The sequence below is a fragment of the Phalaenopsis equestris genome, unplaced genomic scaffold (assembly GCF_001263595.1).
Source record: "Phalaenopsis equestris unplaced genomic scaffold, ASM126359v1 Scaffold000006, whole genome shotgun sequence".
Classification (NCBI taxonomy): domain Eukaryota; kingdom Viridiplantae; phylum Streptophyta; class Magnoliopsida; order Asparagales; family Orchidaceae; genus Phalaenopsis; species Phalaenopsis equestris.
Window position 1 is genome coordinate 2,425,879 of NW_018164448.1, and position 18,250 is coordinate 2,444,128.

Genomic DNA, 18,250 nt, shown 5'->3' on the forward strand with positions numbered 1-18,250 from the left:
ATATATATAGTTATCAAAGATATATTTGAATATAAGGTGCAACAAACTGATTTTGAGCCAATTTCAAGCTGAAACATATCCAAATAACTAAATTTTAGCGACAAGTTTATTTTTTAAGCCGGATCGAGCCAAGTTTGAGTGGAAATGGATCCAATTAACTCAATTTGAGCCAGCCCTATTGAATTTTGAGCCAGCTCGAGCTCGATTCAATTTCTTATAAAAAACAAGTCAATTTCAAACTGCACTCAATCTATTCAAACCGACCTAAACACGCTCATAACAGGATCATTAATAGACCTAGACATGGCATAAATCTCCCACAAAATCCTTTTTTTTTTTAAGATCCAAGAAAACAAATATCCCTCTTGTGGAATCTTTATTGATCATGATGTAAATTTCTAAAAAAAACACATAAAATTAAAATATTGCAAATAATGTAAAAAAAACTTCATGGCTTTGAATTTTTTCCAACATCTGAAATTGAAATTTTCTATTCTCCAGGCCTACAAATAAAATAGTAAATTGCATAACAAACAAGAAGTATTACTTAGCTTGCATTTTGCTGTAGAGATCTGCTGCAGCAGATAATGACTGTATTGTCACAGGAAACCCTGGGCCCATCTGCAAACAAATAGATGTTAAAATTTTTGGAAGAATGACTTGGTTGCATTAGTTGCAACAGAATAAATTTAAAAAAAAAACTAAGGCCACCTCTAAGGCAAAGAGGACAGAAAAAGTGATATAGAAATAACAATAAATACATGGATGTCATGATATATATGTTTTTTATTCAAGATATTAATGGGTGCCATGTAGATAAAATAATTAGATGGGTTTAGGGTTGTATATAAGCAAAGCGGACTCATGAGCTAACTCGAGCTCAGCTCGATAGGTGGCTTGTGAGCTGAGCTTGATGAGCTAATAAGCAAAGCTCAAGCTAGCCCCGACTCGGCTTATTAGCCCATAAGCTGGCCAATTTAGAAAATAATTAAGATAAAATATACCCATAATATATTAACATTCAAGATTTTTCTTTAACTTGATAAAAATGTTTCAAAATAATATTTTATATCAAGGGATTTCTTATTATTTATCTTGTAATTATTATTTTATTATACTTTTAACTTGAATCAATATTGATTTTTCAATTTCATGATAAATAAGAAAGCTCGTGAGCCGGCTCGAACTCGTATAAGTGAGCTCAAGCTCGAGCTCGAACTGGATGAATTAATCAAGCTCAAGCTTAAGTTGTGGATGGCATGAGCTTAGATTGGCTCCTTTACACCCCTAGATGGGTTTAAGCCATAATTTTCACTTTAGACATTCTTGAGCATATAAGCAGTCAAACATGTAAAGAAATATAGAACATGATGTGGAATATAATATTAAACTCTTTTTTACCAAGGTATAAGTAAGAAATGCCCCATTTATTTAAGATCTTAATAAAAAATTAGGTGCATTTATATAATTTCGAAGACAGTTTAACTACTAATAAATTCAAAATTGTACCCGCTCTAAAAATGAAGGGGTTTCGAGCAGACTCACCGTGCTGCATAATGTGAAATTCTTCACATAACCAGCATATTTTGATGCTGCACAAAAAGGAAAAATATCAGTTAATAATGCATTGACAAAGACCCACAATTAAAGGGGCTTTATCAAAGCATAATTTCTTTGAATACCAACAATCAGTCATTCCTTGTGTTTTCACCAATCTAAGAAAATCAATAAAGCCCCAAGATGTTCCATTTTTAGCAAAATAAAAATCACATAAACATTTAAACTTAATCACAACAAAAAATAAAGGGGAATTTACATGCATAACACAAAATTCTTATGTATGTACATATCTAACACCCAAAGTTTGATATTTACACTTAAAAATACTTTGGTGTCATAAATCTATACATAAAAAGGTCTGTTTCAATTAAAAAGTTAGTGATGGTGGTATTTTTGATATGATGTTGGGTGTTCGATATGTAAATGCATAAGAATTGTGTGGTATGTATGCAAATGCCACAAAAATAAATAAGGTAGATAAAAACACCCTAAAGAGTTTAAATATCTTTTTGTTCCTCCCATGCTTCAATGAAAGAACTATTTAGGACAGAAATAGTGAAGTAGAGCTTGTAGCAGTCCTCCAGCCGGGCTTCGAATCCTACTTTATGAGACGATTGAGTCCACCTTATTTATCTAGCATCTACCTTTTCCTCCTTTCATACCTCTTCCTTCCCCCTCACTAGCTTCCTCTTCCAGCAAGCCCCAGTTCCCATGTTTCAATTTTAAAATTATTTAGGAAAGAAATGGTTATGCAGTCTCCCACCATTAAGGCTTTTAATGCGACTTCTGACGAAGATTGAGTCTCTCTTATTTAACTGGCACCATTGTTTCTACTTCATCCTCTCTGGCTTTTCTCCTCCAAGGACTTCGCTGTCTCCGGTTCCAGAGACTCGACAAAATTTTGCTCCCTAAATGTGAATCCTATGTTTTCTGTTATTAGGATGACCTACTTCAGAAGCTGTATTATGCTAGTCTAGTTGCTCCCATGTCAGCATCCTATGGGTTATCTATGTACATTAAATGTGACTTCGTGATCCTGAACTCTCATTGTCGACTCCCATTTTTACACATCTATCATAGCCTTCCTGTTGCGAAAAACAATCTACCTTGAAATAATAGAGATTTTCTTATCCTCCTTCATATCTAACACTGAAAAAAAGAACAAAAATCCCAAAATATGTACTAGTACATTGCAATTGCAACAGGACAAATTATAGAACTAAAATGCATTACAATACACAGCACAAGGACGAATAAAAATCAAGAAAAAATTGAGAATGATGTGACGGTAAAAATCCCCGTGTCTAGATTCTCTTCGTTTTTTTCTTCTTCCAAAAAATTTTGCTTCCATGATTGCCCAGGGAAATAAATATGGAAATGAAAACAGAATATAATGAACAACTTTTTATTACTGAATTTTAAAACTTACAAAGCTAGGAGAAGCTTACAGACACTCGAAGGCTTCTTAAACTCATTTCTAAAAACTTCATCTAAAACTTGCACACCAATACAGAATACAAAGTCTTTATTTATAGCTAAGAGGGGAACTCAAAATTTATTCAAATCAACGCACTAGCAGAAAACATATCTGAAAAGTAAGTTATAAATAGTAGAAACAATAATCCACCATAATTAGTGGAGAAAAAAAAAGAACATAAAGTGGAGCGTGGCCCCCTTCATCACTCTCATTAGTAGAGAAAGTAATAAGTGAATAGTTGATTCTTTAGCAAATAATTATTGGTTGGTGCGATCCACCCACATTAACTTCTCTCAGTCTGTGTCAGCTGATTGTCACTAGGTTCCTTCGTCATTGGATCGTGGTAATTGGACTCTTGAGCTTTGGGCAATAGTCTAGAGAAGCCCATAATCTGCTCAATCTTCAGAGTCTCCCATATATTCATCATCATCACTCATCTGAACTAATGATATTTGAAAAATCTTCATAAATTGTCTGTCCCGGCTTTCAATAATCCTTTTTTGTATTTGATCTGTGGATTCATGAGAATATTTTATTTTAAGCCAATCAAATATTTTAGACAATTAAATTTTCACTGTATTAGAAATCGGATTGCTAATGACTTCATATTTTTACAAAATATCATTAGTCTATTTTTTATCTTTCTTATTAATTTGAGGATACTTTTTTATTAGAAATTGTCCTTGAAGACATTGAATATTAAATTAGTTTTTTCATGAATAAATTCATCAGGACCATATCCAAGGAATTTGACAGTCAATAAAGAAGTGGGTCGACGTTTGACTTTCTGTCAAATCTTCATTTTTTTACATTTTTTTTTAATTTTGGGTATAATTCAACCTAATAATCATACTTGTCTTTAATTTTGTTAAACACAATATCGAGTTTAGCACCAAAATGATTCCACCATTTATAAGACCATGCCAAAATATTTTTATTTAAAATTTTTTTATTCAAAATAAACATCCAAGAGTGTTTTTCCTTGCAGTTAGCAAGATAGAATGCATTAATCATATCATGAAAATAGTTCTAATAATTTATTGAAATATGATGATGTAGATTAGAGGAAAGATAAATCGTTCGATCTTGATAGAGCTAGTCCCCAGTGACGGTAACGAATAAGATTTTGTGTAGCATATTTGTTGTACAATATATCTTATTTAGCTTTATCAAAGCAATTGTGTCTACACACTTTAATTGGATTAATATTTTTTCATAAACCTCACAACTGAGGTACGATTCAGTAGGGAATATACTACTTCTCATATAGGGTTCTGCTAGAAATGATGTAGTTGAAATGCGAGTCCAATTCATTATCAGGTTTTCTAACTAGCGAATTTTTGCGGGGAACAACAAGGTTGGATCAGCCCCAAGGGGAAAGCTCCAATGGAGCCTCCTGGATCTTGAGCTCTCTCTTTACACAAACATCAAAACGACAAGTTAAATCCTAAGGGTCAAATTAACCTCTGCGAATACCTTTATGGTATTTTTTCCAAAGCATGAAGTAGAAGAGCATTCTACTATTGCTCCCACAGAGCAAAAAATCATGAAAGAAACATTAACTTCTTTCACTGCTAAAACTTTTAATATTACCAAAATAGGTAAAACAAAATATTCTATAAATCAATCCAAAACATAGTCATATTACGACTACATCAATTCTAGCAGAATGTTTTATGAAAAGATTTGCATTCATTAATAAATTGCACCTCAGTCATCAAGTTTATAAAAAAAATTAATCCCAATTAAAGTGTGTAGACATACACCAAAACTTCGGTGAAACTAAACAAGATATATTATATAGCAAATGTGTTATACAAAATCTTATTCATCACCGTGACTAGGGACTAAACCCCTATCAAGCTCGCATTTCAATAAATTTATTGAAATTATGTTCATGTTATGATGAAAGCATTCAATCTTGCTAAGTCCAAGACAGAATACTTTTAGATGTTATTTTGAATAAAAAAATTTTAAATAAAGATATTCCAGCATGGTCTACTGATGGTGGAATCATTTTGGTTCTGAACTCGAAATTGTGCCTAATAAAATTAAAGACAAGTATAATTATTCGGTAGAATTATACCCAAAATTAAAAAAATGTAAAAAAAAAATTTGTCAGAATGTCAAATGTTAACTCACTTCTTTATTGACTACCAAATACCTTGGATATGGTCCTGAAAAATTTGTTCAGGAAAAGACTAATTTAATATTCGATGTCTGCAAAGACAATTTCTAATAAAGTGGTAGCAACAAATTAAAGATAAAGATAAACTTAAGTAGGTTAATGATATTCTGCAAAAATATTAAGTCATCAACATTTCGATTTCGAATACTGTGGAAACTTATTTTTCTGAAATATTTGAAGAGTTCAAAAGAAAATATTCTCATAAATCTACAGATCAAATAAAGAAAAATATTATTGAAAGCTATGATAGACAACTTATGAAGATTTTTCAAATGTCATTGGTTAAGAAGAGTGATGATGATGAATCTATAGGAGACTCTGAAGATTAGGTCGATGATGGGTTTCACTAGAGTATTGCCTAAAGCCAAAGAGACCAATTGCCACAATCCAATGAGGGAGGAACCTAGTGATAGCCAGTTGACACAGACCGACATAAATTAGTGTAGGTGGATCCCACCCACTAATAATTATTTGCTGAAAAATCAACTCTTCACTTATTACTTTCTCCACTAATGACAGTGTTAATGGGGACCATACTCCACTTTATGCTATTTTTTCCACTAATTATGATGGATTACTGTTTGTATTATTTATTGTTTACTTTTCGGATATGTCATTTGTCAGTGTGTTGATTTGAATAAATTTTTAGTTCTGCCCTCAGCTATAAATAAGAGTTTTGTATTCTGTATTATTTTGTAAGTTTTAGAAGAAATTTTTAGAAATCTAAGTTTAAAAAGCATTCAAGTGTTTGTAAACCTCTTCTAGCCGTGTAAGTTTTTAAATTCAGTAATCAAAAGTTGTTCATTATATTCTCTGCTTTGTGGCATGCTCACACTCACTTCACACAGCTCGTTTTCAACTCGTGAAGTAGCTTGTGTTTGATTCATTCGTTAAGTAAGCCGAACACAAACAATTTTCTTGAGTTCAATTTATAAACAAGCATAACATGAACATAAGCTTATTTATTCGTGTTCGACTCATTTTTGCTCGAAATAATTAAATAATTAAATAATAATATTTATTTATATCATTTTTAAATTATTTTTTCTAATATAATTAAATAATAATATTAGTTTCATTAGTTTTATGAACTAACTTTTTTGCCCGCATCCGTCCGGAATATGAGACTCTTGCTTATTTGACACTACACCCAGACGTCGGTGTAGTGACCCTTGCACACTTTTCACCGTATTCACGCTATACAGGTGTCGCTTCCAGGGGACGCCCTAGCACTTACACAATGATCAAAAAGATTTATGTCATGATTTTTTTGACAAGTTTTACACTGGTTGTCGACTACCTAACACAACCCTCAACTATTCACATTCGGGCTTTGGACCGGCAATGGTATGTACATAAATGTTCAAAATAATAAAAAAAAAAAACAAAGCCACGGTCCCATTTTTCTTTTATTGTTTGGTCCCACATCTATAGGAGATGTTTCCTTACAACCTCAGACTTGCATAAACATAGGGAAATCTCTCTTTTGAGCACTATAACAGTGTGACCTGCGTGGTAGTTTTAGTTTTTGACCTCCGATTCGAGCCGAACACAAGCTTAATTTGAACAATCGAGCTTAAATCGAGCGGAACACAAATATGCAATTCACAAGCTAATTCAAACACGAGTTGAACACGAACAAAAAAAAAATAGACAAGCTGAACACGAACAAGCCTCGGGCTCGCTCATGCTCAACTCATTTACACCCATACTCTCTACTCTCTTACTCCTCTCTACTAACACTATTCACATCCCTAAACCTCCTACATATGATCCCAACATTATAACTTCTCAGAAACCTGTCAAGTAACTCCAATTCCACTCCAAAACTGATTTAAAACTCGCACCGCAGCAATGAGATATAGCACTATGACACCCAACACTGTCCTTTTTACCTAAATTACCTCCTTATGACGTTGTGGTGCTTCAAATCAATCGTCCTTTACTCATTGTTCTAGCACTTCAATATAACTATCAGTGTTGTGGCACCAAGCTCTCAAATTTCTGATCCAAATTCAATCATCTCTGGCACTGCAGTGCCATTGGACAATCGTTGCATCGCTATTTAATCAATGTCTTGGTACCGACGATACAAAGTTGTAAAGTGGTGCTCTTGAATTGCTCCTTTTTGCTCCATATAGCGCGGTAGCGCGGCGGCACTGTAACTGCAATTTGCAGCTCTTTTTTGAAACTCTCAAACTTCTCTTGAATCTTCACTTATGAAAGTTTATGCCTAAACAATTTAATTACTGTGAAAAATATGCAAAATAAATCAAATTTGAATATATTTTTAAAAATGTTTTAGTTAACTCGTACCACTCAACAACATAGCCTCATGATTTGGGGCTTCATGTTATCCAGTAGACCCCCTCGTTTTCTAGATACCTCTCGGTGCTGTTATTCTAGGAGAATTTTGAAAAAAAGGAACATTTGTATGAGATAAGCTTTATATTGTAAGATTCCGAGACAACTTATTTAGGGTTCATGAGTGTCCTTAAAATTTTTGAAAAAGTATGATGAGTCCTCTTAATTTGCACATCATGTTTGTGACTTTTTTTTTGGTGGAATGAATCTTCTCCCCGGAACAGTCGGTTGAAGCATAATTATATAAATTTAAGTATTTCTTTGGTTATGTTTTCTTTTTAAAATATTTTTTATGGCACATCAATCTAAAGCCTGATGATCCATCCTGATTCATATCATTCGACGCCTCATTACAACATGAATCTATTAAGCTATATGACATAGTACTAAGTACAATTGAATCAAATAAAGAACTGCCTTACTTTTCTTGAGGCCCACAGGTTTTGCGACTAAAAGTGCATTCACAAAAGCCCCAATATTTTCCCGTAAATTCTCCTCAGTGAAGTTGACCTGAGAAAGTTAATACAAGATGGTAATGTGAATAATGGCAAAACTGCTTAGAAATTTACAACTATGTTCTGTTTGCAAGCAAGGCTGAAAAAATATATTATACATAAATAAATGAATTATAAAAACTATTTAAACTGGAATAAGAAACAGACGAGAGTTATTTGTCCTAAAGGGAACAAAACTCACGAGTTAATAGCATCCATAGATAATGATCTTTTGGACTCTGACCTTCATAACATGAAACATTTTTTCGATGGGGCATTGATATAAATACCACTCAAATGTTATGTATTTACATATCTAACGCCTAAAATTTAATTTTTTATATTTATACCACCCAAATCATTCATATCACATAAAAAATATCATTATTTTAACTTCTAAAAATTGAAATGTACCTTTTCATGCATAGGTAAGGTGGCATACATGTAAAAACTGAAGTTTAGGTATTAGATGTGTAAATACATAAAAAATGATTGGTATGCATGTAAATCTTCCATATTCAATATACACGAGGCAAGAGTATATCATTATTTAGAGACAAATGCACCACGATATAGTTTAACTTTACAAGAAATGCAGATTTCATCTCAAATTTGATGCATCCAAAACATTTGCTTTTTCTTGCACTCATCCTCATTCCATGAAATGTTCTCCTTCCATACTACAAGCAATATAGAATAGGAAAATCTACATGCATACCACTCAAATCTTATATATTTACATAACTAACACCTAAAATTCAACTTTTATATACCACCTTACCTATGCATGAAAAGGTGTATTACACTTTTTAAAAGTTAAAAATGGTGGTATTTTTGATGTGATATGAAAAATTGGGGTAATAAAAATGTAAGAAAAAAAGTGTAGATGTTTGTAAATACATAGGAATTGAGTGGTATGTATGTAAATGCCCCCATAAGATATAATATATCAAGTGTTAGGTGACCACAACTTCAACAACTAAAATACTTATCCTGCAATATGCGTAAGCACCATTACGCACAGGATCAATCCAAGCATTTTGCAGCCCATATAATGAAACAGATTTCGAACAATATTAAGTTAGCGGACCTCTATAGGATGCAACTTTTCCTCCAAAGAACATTTGAGTAGCATAACTTTTTTTTTAAGGATTACATGATACCACTCAAATTTTATGTATTTACATGCCCAACACCTAAACTACGAATTTTTCATATATGCCGCCACCTTATGCGTGAAAAAGAGTATTTCACTTTTCGAAAGTAAAAATAGTCGTATTTTCAATGTGATATGAAAGATGTATCAAAATTTTAGGTGTTAGATATGTAAATACATAAGAATTGGGTGGTATGTATGTAAATATCCCTTTTTTAAATTTTCCATTGTTAGTTAAACAACAAATTTTATAGGCAAGAAGCAAAAACTAGCAAGGCTGTCCCAATTTTAACCATGAGACATAAGCTTTAAATCGCAAAAAACAATTCCATCTAAAATTCAATGGGTAAGACAGTAACCTGTACCCCTCCACAGATGCTGTTTTCGAAAATCTGAAAAGTTTATATTCATTGCGTATTGGTTATTATTTAGCTTCTCTTTTCAAGTTCATTTCAAGTGTAATAACATGCCTATAAAGTTTTGTCCTAATGAGAACAAGTTATGTTCCACAATATTTTGACTTTCTGATATCAAAGTTAACCTGAATCGCAATGGAATGAAGATATTATTGCTGAAATACGGTAGAATTACGATCAACGCTTTTGAAAACAGGAATAAAATGACAAACACAAATGAAACTTTAGGGTGAGGATGAATATGATGGGCTGCGACTGGACAACAGGCAGATTAGCCAATCAGGGTTGCGGCAATTGCAGGAAGGCTGAAAGCGGGGTTGTGGTAGCAACATGAAGGCTGGAGGGGGGATGGCAACGGCAGATAGAGAGACTGGAGGGGTTACAACAGCAGGTAGGGAGATTGGGGGGCTTGCGGCAGCAAGCAGAAAGACTTGAGGGTTTGCGGTGGCAGAGAGGAAGACATGAAGGTTTGAGGGATGATGGCGGCAAAAAGGGAGGGTTAGGCGAATGAAAGAATAGAAGGTAATCACTAATTTGGAGCAGGATACAGTCCTAGGAGGGAAAAGACACCGACAACAGAAAGTTCTGAAGCAAAAATTGAACCCTGATGACAGAAAATAACATATATAGTAGATAACCAGGAGGGGACCCCTTCCCCTTGAGCAACAACCCATGTGGTCGGTCTCTGTATCCCATGGCTGAATTGGTTCAGTTAGTTTCCAGTTGGTTTAGCCCCTAGGGATACCCGCGTTTCCAGTTGGGGGAGCTTCGACCTCATTAGTTGAAACTTCTGGTTTTCATAGCACGGAGTCAAATATGTCACATTGAAAATAGAAAAAATTTTGTAGTCCCCTGTTCGGTAGGTCTTATAAGCATTTTCGTTCAGCTTCTTGAGGATCCTAAAAGGTTCATCAGCTCCGAGCTTGAGCTTCTCGAAAGATGCCACTAGAAATATTTCTTTTTCAGTCATATCCACACTAGAAAGGTCACCTTCTTTGTGGTCTTGTTTACTTGTGCTTGGCACTTGCAGTTCTGCTTAGTGATAAATTTTCCCACCTCCTCGTGTATCTTCTGAATCTCTTACATCATCTTCTCATCATCCTCATTAATCTCTAATGTCAGAAGAAGTGGTACCAAGTTAGGTAGAGTAAGAGGTTGTGCACGTACACAATCTCAAATGGGGTGTGTTTCGTGGTCTGATTCACAGATCTGTTGTAACGCAAAATTGACTTAGGTTAGGATCAAATCTCACTGCCTAATGTTCTTTCCTACAAAGCACTTCAGTAGGTTCCTCAGACTCTTGTTCACCACCTCTGTCTGACCGTCTGTCTAAGGGTGAGCTGTCAAACTGAATTGAAGCTTAATGTCAAGCTTCCCCCATAGGGTCCTCCAAAAGTGACTAAAAAATTTGACATATCTATCAAAAATGATGGTCATGGATATCCTGTGTAGTCTCACTATCTCACTGAAGTACCAATCAGCAACATGTGAGTCATTGTTCAGCTACATTATGCTAACATCCACCGACGGGGCCTCTGATACTAGCAATGGGGTGTATAGTCTTGCATTTTGTCCTCTAGTATTAGTAATGGGGCATATAGTCTTGCATTTTTCCCTTAGATTTTGGCCACATGATAGATCCAATATTGTCTGACATGTCGCTCCACATCTCTTGTCAATCGAGGCCAAAAGAAGTGTTCTCTCACATGTGCGAGAGTCTTATCTCCGCCAAATTGTTCCGCAAGTCCTCTGCTGTGGCTTTCATGAATGATGGACTCTCTCAGCGAACATCTATGAATACACAACTTATTTCAATGGAATAGAAAACCATAAACCTTGTAATACTGCTCGATAAGCTTCTCCAAACACTGCCCCATATCCTATGAAATCTTCGTCTGTCTCATATAACTCCTTCACTACCTTAAAACATACGACTCGAGTCTGCATAGACGTGATCAGTAAATGACGAAGGTTAGTGCATCTGCAACTCATTTTGGCTTCCCACCCTGTGCTTAAGTATGAATTGGAACGATGCCAAGAACCCTACCCAGGATGTGTGTCGACCCTTCATTTTGTTCTAACTGTTCAAGAGTTTCAAAGACACATGTTTTGTAAATAGGTGAACTTGCTCGTCAGTAGATAGCGACTCCAGTGATAAAGAGTTCTTACGATAACATAGAACTCTTTGTCGTCCGTCGAATATTTCCTCATGTACTCATTTAACTTCTCACTAAGAAATTCTATGGGGCAGCCACCCTAGCTAAGTACTGCTTTGATCCCCGCATTGGAGGCGTCACACTCCATCTCAAACAGTTGATTGAAGCCCAGTGATGCCAATATTGGTGCCCAAGTCACCTACTTTAGTGTATCGAAACTAGTCTAAGCTACATCTAAACACTAAAACCACTCCCTTTCCAAAAACTATGTCCGGGGAGAGGTGATGGTACTGAAGCTCCTGATGAATCCTGTAAAATGATGTTAGCCCCAAAAATTGCCTCAACTTGATAAAAGACTGAGGTGTGGTCTTTGTGGGTCCCATCTAAATGTCTACAATATACACAATATAGCCCAAAAAGCATACATGTGCGTTCAAGAAGTGACACTTCTTTCGATTGGTGTATAGTCTCTCTGATCGCAAAACCTCGAAAACCATCCTCAAGTATTATAAGTGTGTCTCTTAGCATCTGTTGTATATTAGAATATGATTGAAGTACACCACCACGAATTTTTCGATGTGAGCTCGAACACTTGATTCATCCATCTCATGAATGTGTTGGATGCATTGGACAATTCGAAAGGCATGACTATCCACTCGTATAGTCCATCCAGGGTCTTGAAAGTGGTCTTCCACTCCTCCCCTGGCCTCATCTGGATCCAGTGTTACTCGCTGTGTAAGTCAATCTTGGAAAAGACAATGGCTTCGTGCAACTGATCAAGAGATCATCTAGGCGAGTTATGGGGAACCTGTATTTGATAGTAATCTTGTTGATAGCTCGACTGTCAATGCACATCCTCCATGATCCATCTTTCTAGGGTGCCATCAAGGAGGGGACAACACACGGACTGATACTCTCTTGGACCAAATCTCTCGCGTATCATGTATCGGTCATTGAAATTCCTCGTACCCTGTAGGTCTCAATCTGTGGACAGGTCGATTTGAAAACACTGATCCGAGTATGAGAATTGAGTGTCCATTAGTCCCTTTGTAAGATTGTCAGTCATCACATTCTGAAAATCAAATAGCAGTAGTTGTATGGGCGACGGTATCTCAACCTCTTCCTCAGTTCCATCTAATAGGACCAATGTCATTGTCATTGGAGCCTCTCGTACTTACTGCATGAAGATAGCTCTTGGGACTACCATCTCCTCTGTGATGTCTACTCCTCTTGCATCCTTGACGAGCAAAAGGACGATGTCTCTATTCCTTTTAAAATAAATGAGTGTTCTTGAAACTGTAGTATTGGGTTTTATCGTAAAACCATCATGATCTCCCTAACAAAATATGACAAACGTCCATAAGTGCCACGTCGCATCACACTGCTCTCATAGCTGATCTTCGAAAGAAAACTCATCAAGTATCGTTGATCTACATGTATCCCGTTACTCGTTTTCAACTAGGTAAGAGAGTATAACTGAGGTGGTTCTATGTGAATAATCTCGTTTCTTCACCATCATAGTGAATACTGCATTCTCACAGCTCCAGCCGTCTCACAGCTCCAACTGTCGATAATCAGAGTGCAAACCTTTCCTTTCACCTTGCACTTGATGTGAAAAAAACTGTCTCAACCATGAAAAATCTCTCTCTGGTTCAGTCTATAGGACTCTTCTGATGACTAGCATCTCTTCTGCATCTCTATGGAGCCAAAGTTCCTCCTCCAGATTCTTACGTGCTTCGTCTTCCTCCACTTCCTGAATGACTTCATGTTCCGTGAATGAAACAACACGGCTTTTGGGACAACTGTAGGTTGTGTTCGTAGTCGTAGCACCAAAAACATCACTTGACAAGCGCCGAACTGGGCGAATTACCCTTTCGGGTTTCTTTCCGCTCAGATTTGTCTGGTCACTTACCCGTTCGGTCTTCCTAGCACCTCCAAGTGTACATTTGTTGGTAATTGCAGGTGAAAGTGGTTTTCTGAAGGAGGGTTATTGCCTACCTTGTTCTGTTATTTTTTCACCTTCAAGGCTAAGGTCTGGACATCTCCCAATGACCAACAGAGTTACAATTGTATAATGCTACTGATAGACCATTTCAGGCTACCCAGATGTCGGGCTATAATATGTTCCTCTAGCCCGACCAACTCACACTTCATCAGCAACTGATCAAATTATATCGTGAAATCCTCCACTTATAGAACTCTGTGTTGTAGGTGAAGGGAGTCTCAAAAATATATCCCGATGGTAATGAGGCTATGGGTATTTTATCTGCATCTCCTTCTTGAACTTCTCCCACTGAATAATCTTGTCACTACCCACTCTCTTTGTCTCTGTTAATTTTCCCACCATATGGAGGTGTTCTTCTTCAATTTGATGGTTGCAAGCTTCACCCTCTTATCTTTTGGCACTTCCTTGTAATCGAAGATTCTCCCAACTAACTATAGTCATTCAACAAAATCGTCTGGCTCCATATCTCCATCAAACTCTAGTAAGTCCACTTGGATTTTAAAATCATGTGTCTTGTATATGGTGTCTCTTCTTTCAATCTCTTCTAATAATGAATTATGAAGAGTCAGGGTCTCTCTTCCTCATCACTGAAGTCCCCTCTATAGAAGCAATTCAGTTCCTCGTCCCTTTTCTCCCCTTCAACTCCCCATGTCACGGTCGAGAGTAATCTCGCCCTAGGGTCTCATTATCAATTTGTGGAAGTCTCAAGTTTGTATCTCTTCCCAATTAGGTTATGACATGTGTCTCCTTAGTGTATTATTAGAGTTTGGGGGAATATGAAAGAAAATTTTGGAATAGAGATGGTTTGGGTATGGTGGATGCTAGTAAACTCTAGAGAGGACTAGGGTTAGACCGGCTATAATACCAAATTATACTCGAGTTAACCCCAATCGCAACACAATGAAGATATAATTGTTGAAATGCAGTAGGATTACCACTAAGACTCTTGAAAATAGGAATGAAATGACACATGGTGGGTTGCGGCTGGAAAGCATGTGGGTTGGTTGGTCGGGGTTGCGGCAACAACAGGAAGGCTGAAGGGGGGTTGTGGTTGCAGTGGGAAGGCTAGAAGGGGGATAGCGACAGCATTCAGAGAGACTGGAGGGCTTGCGGCAGCATGCAGGAAGATTAGAGGGCTTGCAGCAACAAATAGAGAGACTGAAGAGTTTGCGGCAGTAAACAGGGAGGTTTGAGGGATGATGGCGGCAAACAGGGAGGAATAGGTGAAGAAGAGGATCAACGATAATTACCACCTTAGAGCAGTATAAAGTCGTAGCTTCACTTTTCAGCTGCAGCTACGCTGCCCCAGGAAGCTGGCTGCCTGTTTAGAGCAGCTGTATGAAAACAACTGCGGAAAATGACCATTTAGTAAAGTTGTTTAAAACAGAACTGTGACAACCACATTTTTGATACTTCAGCAGTAGAAATTTATTTCAAAACAGAATAAAAGTACAAACACACAGCTCACTTAACAGTGAGAACTTAAAGTACTAAAGAAAAATAAAAAAACTAATAATAGAAGAAAATCTCAAGTCGGCTTTTTCCTTGGTTGGCAATGGATCCTCAACTAAATTTAAAAGATTTCTCGAGCATAGAAAATTCTTCCCAACCCTATTGCAAATGAGCAGTTCTAAGATATCGTTATTTCGAAGCACATGACATAATGAACGGTCATCTAGTGCATATGGGGTATTTCTTCCGAATCATAAATTGACTGGACATATGGATAAGATTGAACAAATATCGGATTAAGAAATTATATTTTACAAAAGCATCTGAACTCATAATCCCAAAAAATTCCAAAAATGAATCTATTTCCAATTTAAAGCGCAGTTATTGAACTTCGTGATAAACATTTCTACAATTCAGTTCAACAAACAAGCATGTGCACTAAAAACAAATTAAAAAAAAAAGAATAAAGATGAACCAAAAAAAAAAAAAAAGGCAAGAAAGTGATAGTGCGTTGATCTAGATTCAAGAAAAGTTCCAACAATTTTTTTTTTAATTGCAGCTTGGAATACAAATAAACTTAAAGCTTCCAAAGAAAAGAATAACAAGTTCACCTCATGCCTTGGCTTGATAAGCCCTTCGTCTCCAGCGGATGCCCGACCTTCTTACAAAGATGAAAATCGCACCAACGTTCCAACATGATTTAGAAACCTTTCCGCTCACCTCAAACTGGTAGGAAAGAAACTGAACAAAAATAATGCAGAAAAACCAGAATACCAAGTCAACTAATCCCTGACCCTTCATTAAAGATTAGCAGAATAAAAAATGAGATTGGAGAAGCCTATGAAGAAGAAGATGCGCACCGATCGGAAATCACAGGCAGAAAAATGCCGAGATATGATCCAGAGAAGACAATTGAGAAGATTGCCCCGGATGCGCGAGAGCAAATTTAAGCATGTGATTCCTTAATTTCAAATTAAATCAGGGTAAATTCTCACAAACACGTCTTCTCCCTCACACGTTGTTGGTCCCGTCGATGCCTTCTTCTCGGGCAAGCTCCTCGCGACTGCCTCACTAGAGAAGAAGGGGAAGAGGAGATAGAAGACCGGATCAGGGTAGCAGGGTAAAAGGAATACGCGAATCGCCGGCCACGGGAGATAACCTGCGGCCCGCTTTTTGTTGAAATCCGCCCGCACAGCTCACTCGAAGCTCCCCTGCCATCGCGCCAAACGGACGAAAACAGCAGCAGCTTGTCGTGCCGCTCTCCCACGGTTGCGCCAAATCTAATGACAAAAAAAACAAATATATATATAGTAGATAACTTGAAGGGGAAGACCCTCCCATTGGGTGGCAACCCTAGCCTTGAAATAAGAGTCGATCGACCCTTGTAATCCCTTGGTTGAACCGATCCAGTTAGTCTCCAGTCGGTTCAACCCAAAAAAGCCCCATGTCACTTTCTTTAGATTTTTATAGTTACTGTCGGGTATCAATTAAATCATCAACATAAATAGCCCACCTTCAGTTTTCAAGGTCTATTCGACAAAAGTTTAAGGGAAAAGACAAAATAGTCCTCTAACACTTTGTTAGGGGTCATTTTAATCTGACTCTATAAAAATATCAATTTAATCTCCAGAAACTTTTAATATATGCTAAAATAGTCCCCACAGAGGTCTATTACAGCAAAAATTTAAAGAGTCTGTGGACTAATTTGGACTCTAGGACTAAAGTTGTCAAATATAAATAGTCGGGAATTACTTCGTCATTTTATTAGAATTTTAAGATTTCCCTATAAGTTCATTTCCATTCATGAGAGTTTTGCTTATCTGCAGTCCTCTATTTCAACCATCAATTCAGTTAGTTTTTGTTTCAGCAACCTTTTTTGCAGCCCGTAGAATGTTCTATCGGAGGATTAACACATATGCCACTCAATTCTTATTTATTTACACTTCTATCACTTGAATCTCTCTCTCTTTTTTTTTTTTGAAAAGAGTGGTATTTGAGAAGATCGCACCTCATATGTGTCATCCGTCCCCATAGAGATCGAATCTGGGTCAGAGGGGTGTTACGACTAACAACACCGCTGTCTACCAATTTGCCACCCAAGGGCGACCAATTAATATATATATATATGTATAAATATATATATACACACACACACACACATGTGTGCGCGCGAGCGCGCGCCACCTTAGTAATGCATGAAAAGATGTATTTCATTTTTTAGAAGTTAAAATAGTGGTACTTTTTATGTGAAATGAAAGATTTTGGTGATAAATGTAGAAAGTAATGTTAAGTTGTTAGATATATAAATACATAGAAATTCGGTGCTATGTATGTAAATGCCCTTTTTAAACATCACCTGCTGCAACAGTATGCTCTATTTGTTATAGAGTCAATTTCCTTGTTGCCACCAATTTGCTTATGCAAAAATGGTGAAATTACTTGTCGTGGCGTGCTACAGGCACTACATTTGTTTCAAACCCGAAACTTCTCAAATGTGCAACCTCTGCTTCTTTCTTTTTAAACTGTATTGTTGTAGGCTTGTAGCCTCCGTTTTAATCCCTATTGGTTCCCTTTTAAGGACAATGTTTTTTTTAGAAAAATGAAACAAAATCTCATTCCTACTGCTTATGTGTTGTGAGGAGTGGATCTTGCAAGTTTTTACTACATCTAGAAAGATTTATATTTTTTTAAAATTATTTTGGATATATTTTGGGCTTATGGTCGATCTTCTAGCCCAATTAGGGTTGTAAACGAACCGAGCTTGAGCAAACTCAGGCTTGGCTCATGTTCGGCTCATCTCGTGTTCAAAATCGGCTTGTGAACAGTGTGTTGGTGTTCGGTTCAAAATTGACTCATTAAAATTAAATTGAAAAATATAGATGTAAAGTGTTGGATTTGAACTTGAACCAAATGTATGCAAAAGAATGTTCTAACCACATTACCACACGAAGTGTTGTGATTTAAACTTAGATATAAATATAT

The 18,250-nt window shown here is 36.4% G+C and overlaps 1 protein-coding gene across 1 annotated transcript in view; it reads right to left on the reverse strand.

The window, feature by feature from the left end:
* Window positions 1-456: 456 nt before the first annotated feature.
* LOC110018222 (50S ribosomal protein L1) overlaps window positions 457-18,250 on the reverse strand; it is a 32,031-nt gene continuing 14,237 nt past the window's right edge. Inside the window, exons 8-10 of the mRNA XM_020715478.1 lie at window positions 8,012-8,099; window positions 1,546-1,592; window positions 457-621 (exon numbers count right to left, since the gene is read on the reverse strand). Of these exons, the coding sequence (XP_020571137.1) occupies window positions 544-621; window positions 1,546-1,592; window positions 8,012-8,099 (213 nt within the window). The 3' untranslated portion in view covers window positions 457-543. The remainder of the gene's footprint in view (window positions 622-1,545; window positions 1,593-8,011; window positions 8,100-18,250) is intronic.